General features: G+C 43.2%; 2 protein-coding genes across 21 annotated transcripts in view; both read left to right on the forward strand.

Annotated features, from left to right (window-relative positions):
• LOC119493873 (protocadherin gamma-C5-like) overlaps positions 1-22,548 on the forward strand; it is a 223,100-nt gene that overhangs the window by 195,061 nt on the left and 5,491 nt on the right. For 6 of the 20 annotated variants that reach the window (XM_037779385.1, XM_037779389.1, XM_037779383.1 and 3 more), the window contains exons 2-3: positions 17,224-17,282; positions 21,280-21,377. In XM_037779385.1, coding sequence (XP_037635313.1) covers positions 17,224-17,282; positions 21,280-21,377 — 157 coding nt within the window. Of the gene's footprint in view, positions 1-4,302; positions 6,954-8,983; positions 11,724-17,220; positions 17,283-18,298; positions 18,353-21,279; positions 21,378-22,548 lie in introns of those variants that run through there. The other 14 variants (XM_037779379.1, XM_037779382.1, XM_037779371.1 and 11 more) reach the window with 10 other exon arrangements.
• Positions 1,013-4,255, forward strand: LOC119493882 (protocadherin gamma-C5-like). The gene has a single exon (XM_037779401.1). The coding sequence runs from the start codon at positions 1,028-1,030 to the stop codon at positions 3,518-3,520; it is 2,493 nt and encodes an 830-aa protein (XP_037635329.1). The 5' UTR covers positions 1,013-1,027; the 3' UTR covers positions 3,521-4,255.

A 22,548-nucleotide genomic window follows, 5' to 3' on the forward strand; every position in this document is an offset into this window, starting at 1 on the left:
ATTTGTTCTTTCTTTTTTTATTTTTAGTTGCGTTCCAAAGCTAAACTTAGTGTTTGGCGTTTTGGTGACATTTACCCTTGGTTATACACGTAGTTTCCACTTATAATATTACAACCTAACATATGTTATCATTTCATTCAATCCTCATTGTCAGTTTGATGATGCAAACAAGATGTTTATCACTACGTCCTCATTTCAACCCAGTCATCTTCGTCAATAAATCATAACCATAACATACAGGTTCTCTGTTGCTCCCGTATTTTCTGTTTGTAAGGATGATTTTAACTACTTTGTTTGTTTATTTTTTTGTTTTTTTGCTTAAAAAATCTACAAGTGTCCAATTTCAGATTCTGTAGTTGGCACTGTTTGCATGGTACTGCATTTTAGGATGCTGGATTGCTCCCTTTATAGTTGTATGAATGGCACGTTGTTTCAGCACCACACAGTTGGACAGCGACACACTGAATAGGCTTGCTTATAACAGGGCTGAACTGCTTTCAGTAACCACGCTGCACAAAACATTAATATTTATTCTGATTTAGGTCACAAAAACAGTTGAAATAACCAGAACATAGACAATGTTTGTATTTTCATAATCAGATTTAATTTGATTTAAATTGACATTATGGGCGATATGTAACAGCTGACATCGTATTATTTCTTTCACAAACTCTGAATGCATCCAGGCAGATTCTTTCAAGGGCGGTGTCTGTGTCTTTAAAAGCACTGCTCACCCCCCTCCTTATTGGACGGTAGAGATGGATATTGTGCTCCAATAGGAATCAGAACTGTACAAAGAGATCTACTCCCTCCCCCATGCAGCTTCAGCACCGTACACACTTGCATTGCACGGAGCTGCACGAGAGGGAGTGATGCTCTTATCGGAATTAAAAAAAGAAAAATCTTTATTTAGTTTTCGGTATGAACCGATTTTGGATCTTTGTTTTGGATTAATGCTCTATGGCAATGGATGGTAACTATCTGCTTTCCGATTACCTCAATGGGAAATAATTCTAACGGACTGGGGATGACAAAGACAATAGGATACCGAGACTGGAGATGGCAGGCGCTTTGGTGGCATCATTTCTTTCTCTTGTGGAGTACAATAAGCGGACAGACTCGTTACAGCATCCCGGAGGAGCTGAAACAGGGCTCTGTGGTAGGAAATCTAGCCAAAGATCTGGGTTTGGGACTATCAGAGATTTTTGATCGTAAGCTGCGCGTCGCCTCTGAGGCTGGTGAGCAGTATTTCAGTGTGGATGCGGGGAAGGGCGAGCTGGTGGTGAATGACAGAATAGACAGAGAGGCTTTATGTGGACAAAGCGCCAGCTGTGTGATGCCTCTGCAAGTCGTCATTGACAAACCGTTACAATTGCACCGAGTTGAGGTGGAAATACAAGATATTAATGACAATTCTCCAAGATTTCCTTCGCAAGAAATAACATTACAAATAGCAGAGTCGACAGCAGCAGGGGCACGTTTTCCTTTGGAGACCGCGCAAGATCTTGATGTTGGAGTGAATTCAGTGAGGTCTTATACTTTGAGTAAAGACGACTATTTTAGTTTAAAGATTAAAGATGTGTCCGGTGGAAGGAAAGTCCCAGAGCTAGTCTTGTCTAAATTGCTGGATAGAGAAAAAAAGCCAATTCATCAGCTTCAACTAACAGCTATAGACGGGGGAACCCCAGTGAAGTCTGGGACCTCTCTGATAACAATAAACGTGCTTGATAACAACGACAATTTTCCAGTATTTGAGAAAAATGTTTACAAAGTCTCTATCAGCGAAAATAGCATAAAAGGTGCATCTATCCTAAAACTTACAGCTAAAGATACTGATGAAGGTCCTAATGGAGAAGTAGAGTATTCGTTTGGGACGCACACACTAGATATTGTCCTATCTGTGTTTGATATTGATTCATTAACCGGAGAAATAGGTCTTATAGGGGAATTAGATTTCGAAACAAATGCAAATTATGAAATAGACATTTGCGCAAGAGACAAAGGAAACCCGAGAATGGAGGGGCATTGCACTGTTCATATTGAAGTGTTAGATGTTAACGATAATGCTCCAAATATATTTCTGACCTCCCAACCAAACTCTGTGCCTGAGGACGCCCCAAGTGGTACTGTAGTGGCTTTAATCAGTGCCCGAGACCTGGACTCCGGTGACAACGGTAAAGTGACATTAAAGCTCCCCAAAGGTTCTCCTTTTAATCTGAAACCCTCCTTTTCTGATAATTACGCACTGGTTACCAGTGGTGCTTTAAACCGAGAGAGTTTCTCAGAGTATAACATTGAGATAACAGCCACTGATTTAGGCTCTCCTCCTCTGTCGACTAAAAAGACAATAAATGTCAATATTACTGATGTGAATGATAACCCTCCTATATTCACTCAGCCCTCCTATGTTGTATATTTAAAAGAGAATGGGGTACCAGGCTCTATACTGTACTCAGTATCAGCATCTGATCTGGATTTTGGTGAAAACGCCAAAATCTCCTACTCCATCTTGGACTCTAAAGTGCAGGACGTGTCTGTCTCCTCTTATGTTTACATTAACTCAGATAACGGCAGCATCTACAGCATGCACTCGTTTGACTATGAGAAGCTGAAGGTGTTTCAGATTCAGGTTCAGGCAAAGGATCAGGGCTCTCCGTCTCTCAGCAGCAACGCCACTGTCCATGTTTTTATCCTGGACCAGAACGACAACGCCCCCGCTGTTATTTACCCCTCCTCCGCTGCCCTGGGCTCCCTCTCTCATCAGAGGATGCCCCGCTCCGCTAAAGCGGGTCACCTGGTCACCAAGGTGACGGCCGTGGATGCTGACTCGGGCCATAACGCCTGGATCTCCTACAAACTGGCGGAGGCCTCAGACGCCTCTCTGTTCACTGTCAACCTGTACACAGGGGAGGTGAGGACTAAACGCGCTGTGTCCGAGCAGGACGACTCCTCTCAGAGGCTGCTTATAGAGATCAAGGACGACGGGGAACCGGTCCAGTCCGCCACCGTCACGGTGTCCATCCTGCTGGAGGACGGCCTCCATGAGCCCATCTTAGACCTCCGACACAAAGTGGCCGAGCCCAGCAAGAAAACTGGCAGAATCACCCTTTATTTGATTCTCTCTCTGGCCTCGGTGTCCGTGCTGTCTCTGGTGACTTTTCTCATCTTAGCGGTTAAATGCATGAGGACCAGCAGAAGCAGCGGTAGTTGCTGCATGAGACGGACCGACTGTGATGGTTACAAGAACCCCAACAGAAACCTGCAGATCCAGCTCAACACTGATGGACCTATAAAGTACGTGGAGGTCCTGGGAGGAGACATGATGTCTCAGAGTCAGTCCTTCAGGTCCTGCATGTCTCCGATGTCAGAGTACAGTGATTTCACTTTGATTAAACCCAGCAGCACCACTGACTTTAAGGAGGTCATCAGTGTTCTGGATGCGTCTTTACCCGACAGCACCTGGACATTTGAGAGCCAGCAGGTGAGCAGTGAACAAACGATGGCATATACAGTTTTGTGAAACTATTTTAACTGCAAAGAAAGCACAACTTTTTTATTTTTCACAGTGAAAAATCCTAACAACAAGGTGCTGCAATGGGTTCTTAAAATGTTGGATATCTGTTCCCTTGTTAGTCGATGTATTTGAAATGTAAATAACAAATTTATATCTTAATTAAAACTTGTAATGTGTCTAGTTAACTTGGACAACATTTTTGGCACAGCAGCTGTTGTTATTTGATCTGAGGAGTTTGTTGGATGTTGAATAGCTTTTTGAGCAGAGCGTTTCAGCACCACAAGGGTGGACAGCGACACTGGCCCATGAGGCGTAGGGAGCGCATGACAATAGACTGTTGTTGATGGCTTTTACTCGAGGGGTAGCTATGACAATACATGAACGTTTAACTAACACACTTGATAAATATTTTCACTCAGTACATGTCCTGAACTTATTGACTTACATCAACGCTGATGATGGCATTTAGAAATCAAAGCCAAGTAAAGTAAATTTGGCCTCAATGAATTGAATGTAAACAGTAAATATAGTTTTTTGATATACAAGCATTGAATTTAACGCATGTGGCCTATTTATTTTACATTTATATAAGTCCTTGATATTTGAATGGCATCTCCTGATTTGTGTTTCACCTCCTATTTCGTGGCAGTGCAAAGGGGTTAGTGTATCTTTAATGATGCTGCTCAGCGTCCCTCTCATTGGATGTGAGGGATGGATGCTGTGCACCAATAGCATTCAGAACTGTACAAAGAGATCTACTCCCTCCCCCATGCAGCTTCAGCACCAAAACCACAATGCTCAGAGTGGGAGGAGAGTAGGGAAATGGTTCATATACTCGGAGTATAAGGTTATATGTCTTAATTTTATTTTTTGACCATGAACAGGCGTCTTGTTTTCGGAATATGTCACGTTATGGGAATATGGATTTTGACTTCATGTTCGCTGTTCTTGCGGATTGGAAATGATGTATTTTACTGAATCGAGGATGACAAAGACAATAGGATACCGAGACTGGAGATGGCAGGCGCTTTGGTGGCATCATTTCTTTCTCTTGTGGAGTACAATAAGCGGACAGACTCGTTACAGCATCCCGGAGGAGCTGAAACAGGGCTCTGTGGTAGGAAATCTAGCCAAAGATCTGGGTTTGGGACTATCAGAGATTTTTGACCGTAAGCTGCGCGTCGCCTCTGAGGCTGGTGAGCAGTATTTCAGTGTGGATGCAGGGAAGGGCGAGCTGGTGGTGAATGACAGAATAGACAGAGAGGCTTTATGTGGACAAAGCGCCAGCTGTGTGCTGCCCCTGCAAGTGGTTATAGAGGACCCGCTACAGTTACACCGAATTGAGGTGGAAATACGAGATATTAATGACAATTCTCCAAGTTTCCTTTCAAATGAGTTATCTTTAAAATTAGCCGAATCAGCTGCAGTTGGTAGGCGCTTTCCTTTGGAGAGTGCAACTGACCCTGACGTTGGAAGCAATTCATTGAAATCATATACTCTTAGTAAAAATGAGTGTTGTTCCCTTAAAATAAAAGAAATAGAGGGTGGTAAGACTGTCCCGGAACTTGTCTTAGAAAAGCCTCTAGATCGAGAGAAAAAGGCTGTTCACAAAATATTACTGACAGCATTAGACGGTGGGAATCCAGTAAGATCCGGAACCTCACTAATAACTATAAGCGTGCTAGACAATAACGATAACTTCCCAGTGTTTGAAAAAAACGTTTACAAAGTAACCCTGGGTGAAAAAAGTGTAAAGGGAGCTGTTGTTATAAAGCCCAAAGCAACGGATGCAGATGAAGGTTTAAATGGTGAAGTTGAATTCTCATTTGGCTCTCGGACACCAGATTCTGTGTTGTCAATCTTCGATATTAACCCCTTAACAGGTGAAATCACTCTTAAAGGAGAGTTAGACTATGAAACTACCAAGTCATATGACATTGATGTAACTGCAAAAGATAAAGGCAGTCCTGAAATGGAGGGCCACTGTCGCGTGCAGGTTGATATAACTGATTTCAATGATAATGCTCCAGAAATAGTTCTCACTTCTCAGCCAAAGCCAGTACGCGAGGACGCACCAAGTGGCACCGTAGTTGCGTTGATCAGTGCACGAGACCTTGACTCCGGTGATAACGGTAAAGTGACGTTACAACTCACCAAAGGCTCTCCTTTTAATCTGAAACCATCTTTTTCTAATAATTACGCACTGGTTACCAGTGGTGCTTTAGATCGAGAAAATGTCTCAGAATATAACATAGAGATCACAGCCACTGATTCAGGCTCTCCTCCTCTGTCCAGTAAGAAAATGATACCTGTCAGCATCACTGATGTGAATGATAACCCCCCTGTATTCACTCAGCCCTCCTATAATGTGTATTTAAAAGAAAATAGGGTACCAGGCTCTATACTGTACTCAGTATCAGCATCTGATCTGGATTTTGGTGAAAACGCTAAAATGTCCTACTCCATCTTGGACTCTAAAGTGCAGGACGTGTCTGTCTCCTCTTATGTTTACATTAACTCAGATAACGGCAGCATCTACAGCATGCACTCGTTTGACTATGAGAAGCTGAAGGTGTTTCAGATTCAGGTTCAGGCAAAGGATCAGGGCTCTCCGTCTCTCAGCAGCAACGCCACTGTCCATGTTTTCATCCTGGACCAGAACGACAACGCCCCCGCTGTTATTTACCCCTCCTCCGCTGCCCTGGGCTCCCTCTCTCATCAGAGGATGCCCCGCTCCGCTAAAGCGGGTCACCTGGTCACCAAGGTGACGGCCGTGGATGCTGACTCGGGCCATAACGCCTGGATCTCCTACAAACTGGCGGAGGCCTCAGACGCCTCTCTGTTCACTGTCAACCTGTACACAGGGGAGGTGAGGACTAAACGCGCTGTGTCCGAGCAGGACGACTCCTCTCAGAGGCTGCTTATAGAGATCAAGGACGACGGGGAACCGGTCCAGTCCGCCACCGTCACGGTGTCCATCCTGCTGGAGGACGGCCTCCATGAGCCCATCTTAGACCTCCGACACAAAGTGGCCGAGCCCAGCAAGAAAACTGGCAGAATCACCCTTTATTTGATTCTCTCTCTGGCCTCGGTGTCCGTGCTGTCTCTGGTGACTTTTCTCATCTTAGCGGTTAAATGCATGAGGACCAGCAGAAGCAGCGGTAGTTGCTGCATGAGACGGACCGACTGTGATGGTTACAAGAACCCCAACAGAAACCTGCAGATCCAGCTCAACACTGATGGACCTATAAAGTACGTGGAGGTCCTGGGAGGAGACATGATGTCTCAGAGTCAGTCCTTCAGGTCCTGTATGTCTCCGATGTCAGAGTACAGTGATTTCACTTTGATTAAACCCAGCAGCACCACTGACTTTAAGGAGGTCATCAGTGTTCTGGATGCGTCTTTACCCGACAGCACCTGGACCTTTGAGAGCCAGCAGGTGAGCTGAAAACAGTAGACCAGCTTATATACATTTCAGTCTTTATTGGCTTATATATATCGTGTATAGCTTGGAATATATATGTAAAACTAATCAAAACTAAGTTGAATTTTAAATTTCACTTTGAATAAAAAAGGTTGTTTTAATCTTGAAATTCCTTTCTCCATACAAACAGCACTGCCTGTGCACAAACTGACTTTATTACAATGTGGATGACATGTGATCTGTTTTGGGTGTTTTAAGAACCAGTTTTATACTAGATATTGTGAAAGTTGCTTGTTTTTCAGCATTGAGCCCTGTTTCCATTCAATTCTCAAGAGAATTTTAAGTGAACTTTTGAAATATTGCAAAAAAAAAGTACAAGGTGCGAATTAGGTGCCTTTCCATCAACTGGTTTGGAGCGAATAAACTCGGCTACAGCGTAGTTTGGTCAGAAGTTGGCGCATAGGTTACGCATGGCTGTAATCCAGTAGAGGTTGCGAACCGGAAACAAAACAAGCCAAGCCGATTTCTGCAAGAGAAAAATGGAGAGAGGTCTTCAGTGATTTGTTTGAATTTGGGCACGTTTTAGTTGTTCTTTCATGTCCGATATTATTGGACACCAAGACAAGTATTCACATGTTATGAGAACATCCGGGAAGACGCCGAGAGCAGAAACAGCTGATCAGTCATGTGAGTTAAATGTTTGCTATGTCAGAATGTATTTGCCAAAGGTGTTTCCATAATTCATGTGGCACATCAACACTTTTTTCGACAAAGGTAAAAGCCGTCTCAAGCGTGCGTCAAAACTTGTTTTCGCAGTTTTATTGAATCTTTCCGTTGTCATTGTTGTTCCAGCTTTTCTTATGCTATACTTCAAAATGCTCCTAAAAGTACGTGGATGGAAACGCGATTACAGTATCGTTCCCTTAAAAAAGATAACCAATTAACCTAATAATACATTTATTTTGATAATTTATAGGTCTTTAATGAAAGTAGGACCATGTAACTGTTTCTTTTTATCACAATTTCTTATTTTTAGAAGGCAATGTGCATCATTTTCTATTTGTGATCAGACGTTGCTTCCACCTTATAGTTTTTAATAACATGTGAATTTACTTTTGTAAAATATATATATTTTTTCAGATTAAAGTGTTAATGTTTTTAATTCACTGATATTATAAGCATGATTTTTTTTGGCAGCAATTATTAGAAAAAGAAAATAGTGTACAGTTGAGTTAGGGATTTGGAATTAAAATCCTTAATTCTTTTATCTTATGAGTTTTTATTTAAGACATTTCTCACTCAAATCAGACTTTCCCAAACCTGTTACATTGTCCAAATGCATTGCGACCTTGAGGGTGTGCAGTAGCTTTATGAGCAGAGTTAGGTCTTTGTGATTGGATAGCAGAGATAGCTAGACAACTTAGCTGTAACTTTTTTTTCAGTGGTCAATTTTAATAAACTACATTCGTTTGTATTGTTTGCAACAATTATACTTTATTATTGCTGTCTATTCTCAAACAAAACTTTGCCCTTTAATTTAGGCTGCGTAGCACGTATCTTCAAATAGGCGTCCTCGTGGGCATTTTATGGCTTCCATATTTTTTAAAATATGTTCCCCATTGAAACGTTCCTTTGATAGACTTCGGGTAGGAGTAAACCCAGTTTGGAAACCCTGCCCCCCTGCGGATACAAATAGCATTGCTATAAATAACAGCTGCTTGATGCGCTGCTGTGTTTTGATAATGAGGAGGTCTCAGTGAGAGCACGTGACTAAAGTTTTCAACTGTATAACTATAAGATAACATCTATTCTCCATATCTTTTTTTTTGGGATTATAAAATATTACATTTTCCATTGCCCTTATGTATTCCTCCCTCTATTCCGCTTTCAGTGTCCTCTAAAACGTTTACACTGGGAATTAAGTTGATACTTGCCTGTCGGTGGAAGTGGAGTCACTGGAAAGTTTCCCCTGTGTGTGTGAGCTGTGAGTTGTGTGACTGAGCTGGTCCAGCCCTGCCTCCCAATGAGGTGGGAAGTCCTCTGTGGCCTCTCTCCGCCCATGTGGGGAGTGAGGCGGAGGAGACAGAGCGGAGAGTTTCAGTGAAGGCAGAAAATACTTTGATTTTCCTCCTCGTTTTTTTTCGTAAAACAAGGCCGACATGATCACATCAAAACTTCCCATCGCTCTATTTTTAAAACGGAAATGTTTACCGTCAAACCTGGCCGCCTCGTTTTAACAACACTATGGATACGTTACGGTGAAAGAAGAAGTTAAAAAACTTTTCCCATTCTCCTCCGATCCTCGGAGCGCAGAGCACAATGGACTCCAGCAGACAGAGGAAGCGCTCCAGAGGAGGGAGGCTGTGGAGGCTTTGCTTTTATCTAGCTTGGCTCTCCTGTGCGTCCGCTCAGCTCAGCTATTCCGTATCGGAGGAACTAAGCCCGGGCTCTGTCGTTGGGAATATCGCTAAAGATTTGGGTCTTTCTGCTCAGGGGATTGTTCAGAGGAGATTGCGGGTGGTCTCGGACTCCACAACGCAGTACTTTGAGGTAAAACAGGCGACCGGCGATTTGGTTATCAAGCAACAAATTGACAGGGAGCAAATGTGCGAATTGAGTTCAGACTGTTCTCTACACCTTCAAATACTCCTGGAGGATCCTTTAGACATTCATCGCGTCTTGGTGGATATTCTGGATGTAAATGACAACGCACCGCAGTTTTCAACCAGCAACATTTCTCTGGAGATCTCCGAGGCGGCCGCTCCAGGCACGCGGTTCCGTTTGGAGAGCGCGCACGACCCAGACGTGGGCACGAACTCGTTACGCACTTACCACCTCGCAGCGAATGACTTCTTTATTTTGAAAGTGGAATCTAAAAGTGACGGCAGTAAGTTTCCAGAGCTAGTGGTGGATAAAGCTCTGGACAGAGAGACGCAGGCCTCGTTTCGCCTGCTGCTCACTGCTATAGATGGAGGTCAACCGGAGAGATCCGGATCAACACTTATGCTCATTAAAATCCTGGATGTAAATGACAATGCGCCCGTCTTTGACGAGCCGGTAAAGAAAGTTAGGCTATTAGAAAATGTTGCACGGGGCACTTTAGTTACAAAATTGAACGCGACTGACGCGGATTCGGGTAACAACGGAGAGATATCTTTCCTGTTTAGTAAATACACACCTGAACGGGTTGTCAACCTTTTCAGTGTGGATTCTAAAAGCGGGGAGATCCGTGTGAAGGGTGACGTGGATTACGAGAAATTGACTGCGTACCACATCACAGTGCAGGCCAGAGATGGAGGCTCTCCCGCTATGGAGGGCTCCTGTAACGTCATGGTGGACATCATTGATGTGAATGACAACGCACCAGAGGTGACACTGACGTCACTGACCAGTCCCATCAGAGAGGACTCTGCACCAGAGACTGTGATAGCGCTCATAAGTGCACGGGACCTGGACTCTGCTGTGAATGGGAAGGTGACATTAACTGTCCAACCAGGTTTGCCATTTAAACTTAATTCAGCTTTTGGAATGCACTACAGCCTCACCACTGCTGGCAACCTGGACCGTGAGACTGTCCCAGAGTACACAGTGGTCATCAAGGCCACTGATGCTGGGTCCCCTCCCCTTTCATCACAAACCACCTTTGTGGTGAAGCTCTCTGATGTGAATGACAATGCCCCCACCTTCTCTCAGCCTTCATACTCAGTGGACATCCCAGAGAACAATGCTCCCAGTGCCCCCATCGCTGCTGTTTCGGCCACTGACCCAGACCTTGGTGACAATGCTCGTGTCTCCTACTCCATTCTACCCAGCATGGTCCAGGGCTCTCCCATCTCCTCTTATGTCTACATTAACCCAGAGAGTGGCCTCATCTACAGCATGCGCTCTCTGGATCATGAGCGGCTTAAAGCTTTCTGTATCGAGGTGCAGGCCCGAGATGCTGGGGTGCCCCAAAGGACAGCCAACGTCACGGTGCATGTGTTTGTGGTGGATGCAAATGACAATGTGCCAGTGATTGTACACCCCTCCTACTCAAAAGACAAAGGATTACAGTTGACTGTGCCCCCATCTGCTGGCCCAGGGCACCTCATAAATAAACTTGTAGGGGTGGATGATGACAGCGGGCACAATGCATGGTTGTTTTACTCCATCGCCCCTGGACCAAATGCTGGCATGTTCCGTATTGGAGCACACACAGGTGAGCTCCGCACAGCCCGCAAGTGGGCAGAGGAGGAAGAGGGCTCGACTTATGACATCGTGGTCATCATACAGGACAACGGTGACCCGCCGAGGTCCATTTCTGTGAACATTACAGTAACTGTGGATGAGAAGGGCACGGCCATCGATGCTCCAGCAAGCCCTCGCCACCCACCCTTCTACCACCGCACTGGGATGTCGGACATCACTTTTTACCTCATCATCTCTCTGGCCTGTGTATCGGCTGTGTCCTTCATCACCTTTGTCATCCTCATGGTACGCTGCCTAAGGCACCGTGACACAGGGTTTGAAGACTCTGACTGCTGTTGCTACGGTCGCCACAGGTCCAGCCGCTACCATCAGAGGCCTAGCAAGGATCTGCACCTGCAACTCAATACTGATGGACCCATACGCTATATGGAGGTCGTGGGTGGCAACCAGGACCCGCACACACGCACCTACAGGCCCTGCTACTCCACCCTATCCAGCCGGAGTGACTTTGTATTTATGAAGACACCCATGCTGAGTCACAACAACACACTCAACATGACACTCAGCAGGAAGCACCTTATGAACTCAGCCAGTGAGGTGAGGGATTCGAGCAAGCATGGCATTGGTGGGATATGCCATTATGGGATCAGACCAATACAGGTGTTTCAGTATCTATAGATGGGTTTGAGAAATGCCATAAGTATTTCACTTTTTTTTTTTATTGATTTTGAAATCCATTTTTTAATGCCATAATCGATATGTTTGCTTCATTTGAGTCTATGCAGAGGTAAAAGGAAGTTACCACTTTTGTCGTTGTCATATCCGTTCCGTATCTGTCAACCAAAACAAACAGCAGCCGGCCGCAGTAAGCCGAAACGAAAAAGTTGAAAACAGTAGAGGGTCTGCTTGGATACGACCTGCATCCTCACATTTTAAATCCAAAGTGGTAAACACTACAAATACAGTAAAGTATGGAAACACTTTGGGTTTCACACATTGCCAGGAAAAGCAAAGTTAGACATCATGGCTAAAGTTGCATGCTAACTCTGTCATTGACAGGAAACGTTATCGTTCAGTTTTCAAAATAAGGTGTTAACAAAGGGAACTGTATATACAAAATTATACCAGAATTATAACATTACATGTCCCTTATAAATTAAAAAGAAAATACCACTAATTTGTGAGGGAAATGTCTGAATTCTTTGATTTTTGGGTTGCTGGAAAAAATTATAAATAATGCCTATTTATTTAAATATTTTCCAAAGTAAAAGTCCCTAGAAGTATATGATTCAACTTTTCCCATAGTCTAGTGTTAAAAACGTTAACAAAAATTGCAATAAATCGTAATATCCAATCGCAATACTTGTAGCATCGCAACACTTAAAAATCGCAATACAAATCAAATTGGCACCCTAGTACCGTGATAGTATCGAATCAGGAGATAGTTGTGTCGTCCCAGCCTTAATATCTATACAACGATTAGGTTAAAACCATAGTTTTGTTGCTTTAACTTGTTCCAGTAGAGTGCTAAACTAGATTTCCTCTGTCACATGGCTGTGCAGTATTTTATCTGAAACCTCACTTGTTTTAGCAGGAGAATCCCTACCCCCTACATGGTGAAACAGCTCTTAGACCTTCGTTGTCCTACTAGACAGGTTTGGGCAGAGTGAAGAACATCTTAATATTTAATCTGACCTGAGGCTGAGAAATGTGGTTACTATCTCTGACTTCGAGTAACTAAACGACAGAGAGGAACTGTTCTTTATGGATAGAAAGATACAGATAAAGGGAAAGGCGGGCAGAAAGAAGGTAGTTGGAGAAGCAATGTCAAAGGAAGGGGGAAAATAAGTGCTCCTAACAGATGGAGAGGAGGAGACAGACAGATGAAAATATCCTGCAGTGTTGGCTCAGTGGAATGGCTGGGAGACAGAGGGGAACAGGATGACAGAGGGAGAGGAAAAGGGCCAAGGAAAGAAAATGGTACGAGGGGTGGGGTGGAGGGAGTTAAAGAATAAAGCAGTAGCTGAAAAACAGGAATTCATGGGGTCAGTGGCCTGACCCCTGACATCCTGTTGTCCTCTGAACTTTTGGTGATTGGTTCCAGGACTCAGCATCACATGAGTGAGGCTTTTTTTGCTATGTACAGACATTTCTGTTTTCCATTCTGAGATCCTTGGTCAGAAATGCCCTTTTTTCCATGTGAGTGGGGTGTGAAGCAAAGCTAACTAGATAATAATCACATGCATAAGACACAGACAGCCCATTTAGTGTTTTGATGCAAAGGAAGCACTGTCAGGGATAGAAGATGGCTGACGGTGAGTGTAGATTAAAGGTCATTATTGTTACTGTGGTGTTTTGGTGATAACCATTCCTCTCCACACAACAACAGGATGTTTATCCTTGTGTCTGCGTAATATCAAAATGATTCTTCTGTTTCTCATGAGTCTCTATTACATGGACACTCTCTACGCTGAATTAGGTTGTTCATGAGGTCAGCAGAGTACCATCTGTCTCCCTGTTCTAGTGACACGTGTGCAATGAGAAACAACAGAGGAAAAGAGATAGAGGGATAGACAAAGAGAAAGGAAGGATGGACGCAGACGACGTAGGCTATAATGGCTTTAGAGCTGCAGCCATCACTGTGGGTGTTTATGTGCTTGCGTGTGAGGTTGTGTGTACAAAGCATCAGGCACAAGGAGCCTCCAGTACTGTGTAATTTTAGCAGGACCCTGGGGACATAGTGCCCAATTGTCAGTCACTTCCCACTGCCCTTCTTTGTATCCTCTAATCATTTAGCAGTGTGCTGTTTTGGCACACTCTATTTAACCATGAGAAATATTCCCATGATTAATTGAGTTTTCTGGCTCAGTGGAACATGGCATGTAAATCTGGATGTCATGAATTTGACTCACCAACTAAGTTGCCTCTTCACTTCCATCTTTGCAATTATTCCCCTCTCTATACTGGCAAAATCAAAGATTTAAAGCAGGATCTGAATATTCTCATAACCACGTGTTAGTTTTTCAGTCTTTGAGTGGGTGGGAGTTTATAAGGGTTGGCACGTGCACTGAGTTAGTGTTTTGTAAATATACTTTTTTTATGGGTGATGAAGCCGCACATGGGACAAACTGGCTCATGCGGTTCAGAAAAACTGTCCCCAAGGGTTTGTGAGTTGAGTCATGATGTTTTTTTAAGGGATAGGGATATTTAAATCAAGCACACTTTTTGCTTTTCTCTTGTCACAGTTCTCAGCTTTCTCCTTGTAATGAATTAACAATGTAATGGATCCAGCATTTTAATAGTTACACATCCTATTTTTCTACGCATCTTTAGATTTCTACTGGCGTAATCATTTCCTATATGTGCTGAAGGTTATTATATGGTGTGTATGTGTGAGTACACTGAAGGTTATCAGAGCGACAGAACAGACACAACTCTTTTCAGACGGAGCACCAAGTGCAGTCCTGCCACAGTTCTTTTAACACCGATACAATTTGTGTGCGTGTGTACTGAATCGTCTGCAAAGAGTACCAGATGGTCCTGTATGTGTGAAGGAAGCGTTTGCATGTGCTGTATTTTCCCACTCTTGTCAGAAGGAGAGAAAGATTATTTTGTTTTTGTACACCTGGATAGAACTTTTTGTATCATGATAGACGTGTTAAAGCAGTAAACCAGATGTTTTAGCTCACATTCACATGCTGGACAAAGTCCAGATGTGCTGATCAGTTCAGTTTATACCCCCAGATGAGTCCAGTGCACACATAATTTCACATATTGAATATCCATCTCATCTCTTAAGATGATAGTTGTGGTATAGCTAAGGAACTGGTTGTTATTCACCTGGGGATCCCTAAAAGCTCTTTGGTTCCATTTAAAGATGTAAGGGAGGCAGACTGACAGTGTATAAAGCTTCCAGGCTGTTATGAAAGTCTTTCTATTAGATGAGAATTCAGGTCAACAGAACTGTAATCCCTTCATCTCCCTCCATTGACCTAGTCTCCCTGACTAGTCTATTTGACCTTCTCTCTCTATCTCCCGCCTTGTAAAGTATTTTGAATATCTTCATCTCATCTATCTCATGTGATCAACTCTCTTCAGAGACTATGTAACAAAAACAATCACATCTAAAGATGTTCAGATAATTGGAGCTTAAATCAATTCGATTTTGATCCCTGCATGTCATTAAACCTGGCTTGAGATTTGTTTTCCCCGGCAACTGTTGCTGTCAAAACCATCTTAACCTAAGCAACTCTTTACAGTTTGTGGTTCGGTAAGTGAAAGGATGAAGTTTGATTTTCTTCTTGAGCAGAAGACATTTGCATTCTTATGGATATTACCCGTCTGCTTGTGATGTGTAAGTACAGGGAAGTTGTCCATAATGAAGCAAGCAGGATTACAGTACTGTTTACTTTAAAATAGCAGTGGGATTAGACCTTGGAAATGACAAGTGTGTGTCTGTGGATGTTTGTGTGGCGAGAACGAGTCACGCAGCTGGAATGCTGGGCCTCTCTGTGGATGTTTGCCTCCACTCTGTGCTGATCTTTTTCTCTCTCTACCGAAGCTCAGACAGACTTACATGCCCACGCACATATACACATCCTTGAGTCCATTTTTAGACTCGAAACATCGACCAGGCTCTGCTCTGAATGGAAGACGAGTTCAAATATGCCCTCCTCCTCTCATCCTCATCCACTATGTTTTTTTGTTGTAATAATGACAACTTGTGAGTTGTGGCATTGCAGTTTGTTATGAGGATATAACTAAGCAGACTTTTACTTGTCTGACTTTACTTTCCTTTTGCGTTGAAGACTCGACTGATTGTATTGACTGGTGAAACAGACCCTTTTGTAGTCGACACTGAAATTGAATCCACATTTTCACTCAACACTACATGGATTATAGCCACACTAACTGCTATACAACTCCTTCACTTCTCACATTATCATTCACACTCCCTCTCACCCTTTGTAGTGTCCTTCGTAGGTCCTTAGTAGACCAGACAATATACCACAGTCCCTTCTTTCAATCCCCTATTTAACTTGCTGTTGAGTTCTCTGTAATTCTCTTTTCGTGGCTTGGCAGTCACTTGTTTTGTCTGCATGGATACTTTTCCCCATTTCATTTGTTTTAACGTGTGTCCCCTTGTCTGTTCTTTTTGTACATTCAATAAGTCACCATTCACTGGTGCATTTGTTCCTTGTTTACATAGAGGCTCCAGTCTTGACTGTTCCTTTTGCATAGGTGTTCTCTCTTCCTGTTTTCTCTCCTGCTCTCTTGCTTCTCTCCATCACTCCCTCGGGTAGAACAGCTCTTTTAATAATGCAGCACATCATCCTGCTGGCCTCCCTCTCCGGGGAGCTCTTGTGTCGATTAGGCGGCAGAATCTGGAGCCAAGCCAAGGGTCTATTCACCGCATCACTGCACAACAAGAGAGCCTGAGAGAGAGGGAAAGAGCTAGAGAGATGGAAAAGACATGGTGGCATGGCCAGCGAGGTAGAGATGGACAAGAGTGCAATGGGCTTGAAGACATTAATAGAGAGTAGCAGGGACACATAGAGAAGAGAGAGGCTTTTATCACTGCTGAGCCACCATCGCCTTATCTCTGTGACGTTTTGGTATCAAAATAACACGGCGTTACCTTCCAAGGACTCTCTCTGCCCTCTGCATCTATTAAAAAGATTTGTATGAGAGCCCAGTAGTTACTCTTACCTGTTGTTACTTACAGATATTGTATAGCTGATTTCTCAGTCTTGTGATCATGTAATATCTGCTCTTTGTTTTTGAGTCCCGTTTTATAAGCAGCACTCCAGTTTGTGTGTTTGTTTGTGTGAGTGTGCGTTCCCCTGCAGCATTTATGCTCCACAGCTTTTGGAACAACATGTACGCCTGAGCATACAGATATTTTTTTTCCATCTGTAACCCTTTGTTGAGCTGAAAAACTGAAAAGGTTTTCTAAAATCACAGACATGCACCATCACACACAGATGTGTCAGCCACAAAACAACATCTTTTGAACCAAAAGTTGCACCTTAGAAACGTCCCGCTGTTGTTGCAATGAAACATACAATTCATGTTGCAACTTCTGTTCTCTTCACAGCAAAAGCCCCCAAACAATGACTGGCGCTTCACACAGGGACCGAGACCCGGACCTAGTGGGTGAGTAACTGACACACACACACACAAACACACACACACACACAGTGATAAAATGCCCAGTAATGTCAAGGACACATTGTTGTGCTGCATAAGGCAAGCTTATCGTAAAGACAGAGGGAGGGATGAAGGATGGGGAATAAAAAAAGGAGGGGGATGGTAGTGAGCGCTGCAACCATAACAACTCACTGCCTGCAAAGTGCTGATTGTAAAGTACTGATAGACATCAAAGTCACAATGCAACCATCTGACTTTGAATTGCACTGCAGCGATGATTTTATTGCATGATTCTGCTCAGTGAATTCACACTCCTGGATGAGCATCTCTGCCTGCTTCCAGGCTGCTTTATAAAATGGCTGCCGCAGCTTCCACTCCTCCTCCCCCTCCCCCTCCTGCTCCTCTCCTCTCTGCGCTCTCTGAGCCTGTGCGCCATCACTCAGTACTACTGATGAGGGACGGTGACCAGCGCTAGTGGGGGGATGGGATAGTGTTTTTATCCGTCTTGCGCTCTCCTCAGTTTGAGAGGTCGTACTGACTTTGCTTAAATGACAGTAGATGAATTGTGTTTAAGTTGTGTGTTTTAGTGAGCGTGTATGTCGATGGCTGATGATCGCTGTTGCCCATGTTGTGTGGGCTAAAATGGAGTGCGTGCAGTAACAGTTTTCACAACAATCATTGCACATTCACATTCTATGAGTCAAGGCTTCTCCCTGAAACATAGCAGCTGGGGCAAAACGCTGTGTTGAGCCAAGTCAGGAAAATGTTAGACACACACACACACCACTGTCGTTATAGAATACCACTGGGATTATGGATACATTGGACATGTTAGTGGTGGGGGAAAATGAAAATGAACTCCCCATCTCTAGTATTTTAAATGGATATGACAGACTCAACATACTTTCCACTGACATCTACAGCACAATATTTCAGCATTTTTCCTTTTTTCTAACTAACTCCAGCCTTCAGTCAAATACACAGTGATTCTTTCAGATTGTATAACTTTGTTGTGTTTTTAGTCCCCACATGCCATACGGTACACACATACGATGGACGCCGAAGAGTGGGACAAGGTACTAATTTAGACGTAGACACTATGTGGTCACTCTCTGACCTTAGAAGCTTATCAGTGTTCAGTTTTGTCAAGTCACTGTTGGGTGGAAGAGAGGGACCTGATCACAAATCAGCTGATAAGGACAGAGAGTGGCTAAAATCTTTTAGGTAGTACACTGCAGTTGAGTGCTGTGCTGTGTGTAGATGTACCTAACCCATAGCTTCTGTTAGTCTCCCTAAAAGTTTGATGGGGTTTGTTGATCGATGTGCTTAGGCCACAATGCCTGCTGTGGCGTAGAAAGGATTGTGACACTTTTGAGTTTGCGTGCAGTGTTTTGTAGATTTGTTATGCCTTGTATGTGTGCTATACATAATAGTCATTATACTCTGAGAGCTGTCCTCCAAGAAGGTGGCTTACCATGCAGTGTTGCCTTTGGTGTTTGTATGTGATGGTTGTAGCTCAGCCTCACCACATGTGGCTTTTTCCATGTGATTTAGCAACAAGAAAGAGACAATGCAGACAGCTGTTTCATGATTGATTTCTTTAAAACACCAGTTAGAGGTTAAGAAGTTCCTCAATAGAGTGATGCAGGAATGCTAAAACCATGAAAGGAGTTAGCATTTCTGCATTTCCGGTTCCCTCGTCTTGAAGTCAATGGGTTTTTAGTTAGATGCTTGAAATAAGGTCTGTGGTTAACACTGAAAAAACACTATTTTTTTTCCTACAATATAAAATACTTCAGTAAATATTCCACTCGTGAATTTTGTAGTTTTTAAGTCTTTAAAAAGGCGGTTGCTAACAAGTGACTAAATGAGACTACAAAATGTCATCACACAACACGTCCGCCTTTACAGCCTCGTTGTGTTTACTCGCGCTCATGCGACCGTGGTGTAGTTTGTTTTTAGCCTAACGTTAGCTTTATACTTATGGCGATTGATATTCACACTTCAAACATCATAAAAGTGGTGTTCATTTGTGGAGATTATTTTACGGAACAAAACGTGTAAGTATCATAAACATGTGTTTGCCACAGATCTTATTTTCTGAAATAATCCAAAACCCAATTGGAAAGATCCAATTGGCTTTTTGTCGAGGGAACCCAGGGCGATTCTAACTTCCAGGTTGGCATACAATAATATGTCATCCCTGCCCCACTCTATGGAGTAAACAGCACTCCATGTTAAATTCCTGAGGTCAGATGTCATCATGTGACTGGCTGGAATGGCCTTAAATTAAATTAGAAGTTAATGTCTAGAAGTTTCTCAGCAAATCAACAAGGAGAGCTAACCGTAGACATAAACCATGTCATGTAAGGTTGCAGAGGAAAAACGATAGCCCCGTCAGGCCAACCAAGGACATTCCTCTGGACCACAGTTGACAATCTTGCCCACAGGAAGTGATAATCCTGACCACAGGAAGCGCTTAACAAAACCACAGGATGTGATAAGTACAGAGAGATGCTAATTTAGCTCAAATGAAGCATTCCCTTTTATCTTTAGTGATGTGAGGAGGCACAAAATGGCTGCCCTGGCTTTACTGACCGTGCTCTTACCCAGCCTGTTTCTCATTGGCTGCCTGGCACAGACCGTACGTGTTTCTCTCCCTCAGTCTCTCTCTGGCGCCGTACCGAAAACCACTTCAGAGTTTTGGCAGCGAGATCTGGCAACCTGCTCTTAAACAAATCCCTGTTTTTATGTTAGAATTCCTCTTCCCTTTTCCCCTTTTTGTGTCCTTTACTTTCCCTTAATTCCCTGAAGCAGACCAATTTGTCCAAGAGTTTTTTTTAGTTGGTTTTAAATAGAAAAGAGAGTGTTCCTCTTTATCTCCCATGTATTTAACACATCTATATACATACAGCCCTGTTTTCATTCATCTCATTTATTACTGCAGCCTGTATTTGTCAGAAAGTAGAACCTGAGACCTCAATGTGTCATTTACTGTTCTCTTTGGAGCTGTACACTCCACCAGAACCTTTTACCCATGTCCCTGTGGGCTAATGATCCTCCACTAAATGCCCTCAGGTGGTTTGTTATTACCCAAAACAGTCAAATAGCCAATGTATTGAACACACAATTCAGAAGGTTAAGAGATTAGGTAAAAGCATATATATTGTTTTTGCCCTGGAACAACTCAAGAAGCAGCAATGGTTTTATAGGATTTGTTTGTGACTTCTGTTCTTCTAATGAAGTGAAGTGACATTTATTAGTTATTTTTCTGACAGTGTACCAGTAGTATGAAGATAACATACTACAGTCTCATGGCCAGTCAAAACCACCATCCAAAAATCGAAAGATGGAGGTTTATTAGCACTTTGAGAAGCCAGGATTAAAGCGCTGCGACGTAGTTGTCAGTAGTAGAGCTTGTGTTGGTGTGTCACAAGTGTGGGAATGGAAATAAGTAGGTGAGCATAATAGATTGCAGGTCTGCTTTCTCCTTTGTTGCCCCCACATGCAAATGGCAGACTTTAAATAAACAAGCCTTTGAAGGTGAAGTTTGTCCAGATGGAAATGTTCAGCGCCTACTGTGCGCCGCATGTGTGACTATGCAGACAGCTATTTCCTTTTAAAGGTGGGATCATTAAATATTTAATCAGATTTACTAGACGGCACAGTTAGTGCTCGTAGTCATACCAGAGAGAGTGTGAACGTTGTACAATGTCTACTGTGTATGAATGCGCAAACACGCTTGCTGCCGTGTGCCGTGTGCAGACAGACAAGAGTGCGTTAAAGAGTGCGTGTTTGTTTGAGACACACCCTGTTTTGTAAACTATACATCCTCCTTGTTTTCCTTGCTGAGTTCCCCTCAGGCTGTGTACTTGGCCATCAGCTGCTTTGCCTTTACATGTACATCATAAACCACCAACTGTCAAACCAGTGAGCTGAACACACATTGGAGAGGACGGATCACCAGTTATTTACAGTTGTTCTGTCCTCGTTTTCGCCACAGGGCAACTGGAGGACCTGAGGTTGCCATGGGAACTGGCCCATGGCCCCAGCCCCCAACTGAGGCTGAGCAGCTCCAGGCCCTGATGGCTGCAGCTAACGGTGAGTCCTATACCTCGTCATCTTTTTCCTCCCTTCTATCGATTCATCTTCTCTTTTCCAAACCAATTTATCTCTTCATAAGCCTAGTGAGGGTGCGTGGGAAGAGGTTGTTTATTTAGGTTCCTGTTTGGTTGGAGGGCAACTAGCCAGACTCGCTCATTGATAAAGCTATCTCTGTCCACATTGATGTTTCCATGTCGTGGTTGTGGGCTAATAATTACCGAGAGGATATTCAGACAGTGGACGTAACTACCTGCAGTCCCTCAGATAAACAGTACAGTTGATGTGTTGAATTCAACAACATGACAGAGACGCATGTTTCCAGTGTACACACTAATCACATGCACAGTGGTTTATCATAAGCAGAAGACTATAGAGCTCAACTGTGAGGTTCCTGAAGTGGAAATCCCATTCATATTCTGAATCGCATTTGATTATTAGCCAAAATGTCGTAACCATCCAAGGTAGACTCGATTGTGAAACGATGGTGCTCCTGTAGAAGCCACAATGTGAATGATATCAACTTTGTTTTAAGAAAAACACGTTATATTTGCGATGTCATGGAGAAGTACTACACTACCCACAATTCTAAGTGGAACAGCAACGTCTCTGATTGGTGGAGCTCGCTGTTACAATGGAAATGTGTACATCACCCGCGAATGGTTAGTGATGGTACGTGCTTGTATGCACTCATACATGTGTCCGTGGTCTGCTCCCGGATATCAAACCGGGCCAACATGGAGGCTCGTTTGTTCTTTAGAACTTTGTTCTATTACGAAAATAGTTCACTGAAATGTGTTTTTGAAAACATTTCAGGCGAAAAATAAGGCACACAGTTGCTGAATCTGTCTCAATTTTAGATTAACAACGGTTAGTTTTTATACGTTTTTCGGGAGTTTCCAGGGTCAACGAGTCGCCACTTTTAATGGTTTAAGGGATGAGTAGTTCCTTTTATCTCAAAATAGTTATGTACACAGTAGGGCTGTGTATTGGCAAGAATCTGTCGATGCAATACGTATCATGATACAGGGGTTGCGATTCAATATATTGTGATGTATTGCGATACTGTAAGCAAAGCGATATATTGAGATTGTTTAAATCTAATTATAGGGAAGCTGTGATAGTATAAAGAACACTACACATATGCATAAAATCTGACTAAAAAGAAGTT

The sequence above is a fragment of the Sebastes umbrosus genome, chromosome 9, assembly GCF_015220745.1.
Source record: "Sebastes umbrosus isolate fSebUmb1 chromosome 9, fSebUmb1.pri, whole genome shotgun sequence".
Taxonomy (NCBI): domain Eukaryota; kingdom Metazoa; phylum Chordata; class Actinopteri; order Perciformes; family Sebastidae; genus Sebastes; species Sebastes umbrosus.

Excerpts from the sequence above, each read along its gene's own strand:
- LOC119493882 (XM_037779401.1), top strand. The coding sequence starts at position 1,028 with ATGACAAAGACAATAGGATACCGAGACTGGAGATGGCAGGCGCTTTGG.